The 3685-nt window shown below is 37.0% G+C and overlaps 1 protein-coding gene across 1 annotated transcript; it reads right to left on the bottom strand.

The window, feature by feature from the left end:
- Positions 1–354: 354 nt before the first annotated feature.
- Positions 355–3016, bottom strand: LOC137729323 (uncharacterized). Its single transcript, XM_068468239.1, has 6 exons — positions 2764–3016; positions 2207–2272; positions 1547–1621; positions 1140–1266; positions 925–1029; positions 355–800 (listed from the first exon to the last, which is right to left on the bottom strand). The coding sequence occupies exons 1-6, from the start codon at positions 2928–2930 to the stop codon at positions 657–659; spliced, it is 684 nt and encodes a 227-aa protein (XP_068324340.1). The 5' UTR covers positions 2931–3016; the 3' UTR covers positions 355–656.
- Positions 3017–3685: the final 669 nt, after the last annotated feature.

The following is a 3685-nucleotide window of genomic DNA, read 5'->3' as shown; positions in this document are numbered from 1 at the left end:
GCAGGATTGCCTTAGCTCATAAATGGTGATGAACCTGCTTCCATCGCTGTCGAACGACGACAGATTTTCCTCCCTCTCCAGCTTGTTCAAGTGCACCGTCGCCACCAGAAACTCACCGTAGTCGATCGTCTCCAGTTGTCAATTAAAGGGAAAAGATGAAGGGAGAGAGAGAGACCTTAGTCCGGGGGTTTGGATTTGGGTGGTGTGTCATCGGTTAAAAGGGAAAAAATATCCGGAAAAATGAAGAAAACTACTTGTGAACATCCAAAGGCCTCAAGGTACAGTACTGATAGTATATATCTGCATATGAAGCTTTGCTAAGAAAACTAGTTGTGAATCGACAACTCAACGGCATGAATTGCAGCAACAAATTATTAGAAGAAAGCGGGAAAATTACATTGACAAACAGCACTGATCCAAATGAGAAGGCCACACGGAACAGCTCAGATTCAACAACATAACTCAAAAGAAACTATTCAAAAAATTCAAGTGCAGAGCTAGCGTCAGCTACTAAAAGCATGAACACGGGCAAATTTCAATTTCGGCATTGTAGCCTACAATTCCGTGTCAGCTTTAATCTTCCGCCAAGAGTCCATGCTCATTTTTCAACTGAATTGCAAAAACCTTATGCAAGAACAGAACACACTTGTTGGAATTCAGCTAATGATCATCTTGCTAAGGAAATCAGCTTGCTCAGGAAAGTACTCCATCAATTCATCCTTGGTCACCCAGACAAAATCCTCGCACTTCCCAATGTTCAACTTGTTCGTTGCAATCACTTGAGACTTGAAAAAGAATTGCTGAATCGGGGAAAATGAAATTCTGATTAATATACAGGATTGACAGCAACACCAATATGTACTTTATCATTTATTGGCCGAAGCCAATCCCATGTAAGAACGGACATAATTTACAACAACAAACCTTAATATTCTCTGCTGTCTGTTCCATATGGCCCATGGGAGCATTTCCAACAAAGTACGTGTGTGACAGATCTCCCAAAACTGATTTTAATGCAGATTCTGCGCACTGAAAATAAACTGGATTTATGTAACCGAGAAATAAAAACGAAGAAACTACATGGGATTTTAGGAGGATAAGAAGACGATAAGCATATGGCATCTTATAGCAACCATCACCTTCCGCAGTGTCTCTTCAGACTGGTAAACTTTTTCTGGAAAATGCCAGACTGATTTTCCAGCAGATCCATCAGTGGTTCCGTAGAGAAGAAGATATAGTCTTCTGTCAAGGGCTCTCTGCAATGACCTAAAGAAAAAGAATCAACTTTTAACATTCAAGGCCTAACTACCAATAAAAATCACCAAAATGTCCTAAAGCTGGCAGTAAAGGACAATTGTATGTCTTCTAGCTCCCAACAGGGGTGTAGAAAAGGTTTTACAAAGAATATGAAGATCTCACAACATTACAAGCAATAAGAACTTTTTATGAGCTCCTTAACTTCAAACAAAAAACTGAAAAATATAAATTTAAAAAAGAGCAAGAAAAACAGATTCGTATAAAACATCATCAAAATTGTACTGCATACTTTTTATCATTCTTTTTGTCAGCTTCAGTGATCCGCGGAGCAGGTTCATAATCTATCTGGTAGTCACCTTTTCCCCTGTTCACCAATAGTAAGTGTCATGCTAGAGTGAAAACTTGTATTTGCATGTCTTGTGGGCATCAAGTGTGAGTAATGCTTACACAACAAACCAAAAAGTTGCTTATAAACTATACTTCCAGTTCTACCCATAAAATTAGAACAGAATAAATGAATTGGATGGTGATGCAAAACACATTTCCTCATATTAATATCAACATTATCCCTGTTCATTACTCTGAGACACATGAAACAGAATCCAGTACAGAATGTATCGTCATTTCAAAGAACTTTCAATCAATAATAACCTTTTGAAAAACTAAAGACATTCCAATCAAACAGACCTAATATTAGGATAATTAGTTCAATTAAGAAGTTCTAATGTTTAAAGCTTAGTGATTAGAACAACAGAACGCCCATGATGTGTTTGCTACAGACAGTACAAGAAAAAGAAGCACCGACATTTATACGGAATGTAGTTAGTTCTTTAAATACGAACATGTGATATAGTTGTGATTAAATGAGTATATAACAACATAAACCTAGATATATGTGCCAATATTGCGATTAAACGAGAATAACGATAACCTTTGAAACAAACCTTACCTAGCATTAGACTTGTCTAAAAGCTCATCAGGATATATGCGCCGATATTGCTGTCGCCACCGGAACCTAAAAAGCCCAACATAAGCCACTCATAACACAAATTTACATATATAATCAACAGAATAAACCACATTTGTACAAATTTAGGTACCCTAGTCAATATCAATCACCATATCACATTCATCACCCAAAACACCAATATTGAAGCCTTCAGTCACTTGCCCAGAACCCACCATCGCGGCTAAGAAAAGTAAAAATCGCCCAAACAGAGCAATTCAGGACAAAAGGCAAACTGAATCTGATTTACATGCATACACAAGAATGTATTGTCCCCAATGTTATGCAAATGTAAAGCTAAGCTCAATCCAGCTCAATTCAGCAAGGCCGCCTATTTTGTACAGTAAATTAATCAACATTTTCAGTCCTTTCCACAACTTTCTGAGCAACTAAGCCCTGCCAACCCTCTTCATCTAGTTAACTTTCTCGCATTTTCTGAGCAACCAAACAGAAAGTAAACAAGAAAAACATACAACAGAGAGATTAAGAAGCAGACTTACGCGAATTCCTGATACGCATAAACGACGGGGTCGATTTTGGGAATAACAACGGGCAGCCTCTCGAAGAGCACGGACGCAACGATTTTGTCGGAGGAAGACGAAGAGGTGGATGAAAACGCTCGGCCTCTGCCCAGAGGACCGCGCAATATTGTGATCGTCCGCTGCATCCTGAATCAGAATATCAACCGGAGATTTTCAGGAAAAGCTCTCTCTAAAACCCTAAATTCTCTGTAGCCATAATAAACAATGAAAAAGGGCCTGCTACTGCTGAAAATTACAAAAAATAGCCATTATAAAGATAAATAATAATTTATATACTAGGGGCGAATGTGCACTGCATGCGATGTTGGGCTCGTGCTTTTAAAATGACTTAAAATTGTTTTGATGAAATATTTTTGAAATCTTGAAAAAAAATATTTGAAGTATTTCTTTTAACTGGTACTTATTGCAAAAAATATTTTAAATGTTTTTAGAACCTAAAATTATTTTAACTAAAAACGTATTTAATCATTTTAAAACGCTTAGTAAATAACGATCATGCACTCATGAACACAAACACCATAATAAAGACCTGAAACACTCCACCTTCAAGAGAAGAAGGTACTTTCGAACACTTATGTTATACGCTTTTACCCTATCTCGGAACAAAAAATATATGTTGCTATGGAGTGTAAGATATTTTAACTTTTTAACCATTAGACCTTGATTTTTGTGTTTTTTAGCAAAGATCTAACAGTTAAAAAAATTGGGAGTATTCGATAATTGTGGAATGTGGAAATCATATGCAAACTCTTTGTTTGATTAATGCTCATATAGGTCTTTTGACTGTGGTACGTGGCCAAGTGAATTTTTCTGACACACATAGTGAATTTTTCTGACACACATAGTGCACATTTAAATTACACATTTGAGTAAGGCCTAT

The sequence above is a fragment of the Pyrus communis genome, chromosome 3 (genome assembly GCF_963583255.1).
Source record: "Pyrus communis chromosome 3, drPyrComm1.1, whole genome shotgun sequence".
NCBI lineage: Eukaryota > Viridiplantae > Streptophyta > Magnoliopsida > Rosales > Rosaceae > Pyrus > Pyrus communis.
Note: the sequence above shows the minus strand (reverse complement) of the source record. Positions and strands in the feature narration are given on the sequence as shown.

Bases quoted from the DNA above. Each gene is read 5' to 3' on its own strand.
- LOC137729323 (XM_068468239.1), bottom strand. From the start codon at position 2,930: ATGCAGCGGACGATCACAATATTGCGCGGTCCTCTGGGCAGAGGCCGA. The intron at 1,030-1,139 runs GTGATGGTTGCT...GTTTATTTTCAG, and splicing joins CTGAAGAGACACTGCGGAAG to TGCGCAGAATCTGCATTAAA. The intron at 801-924 runs GTTTGTTGTTGT...TCCCCGATTCAG, and splicing joins AGACAGCAGAGAATATTAAG to CAATTCTTTTTCAAGTCTCA.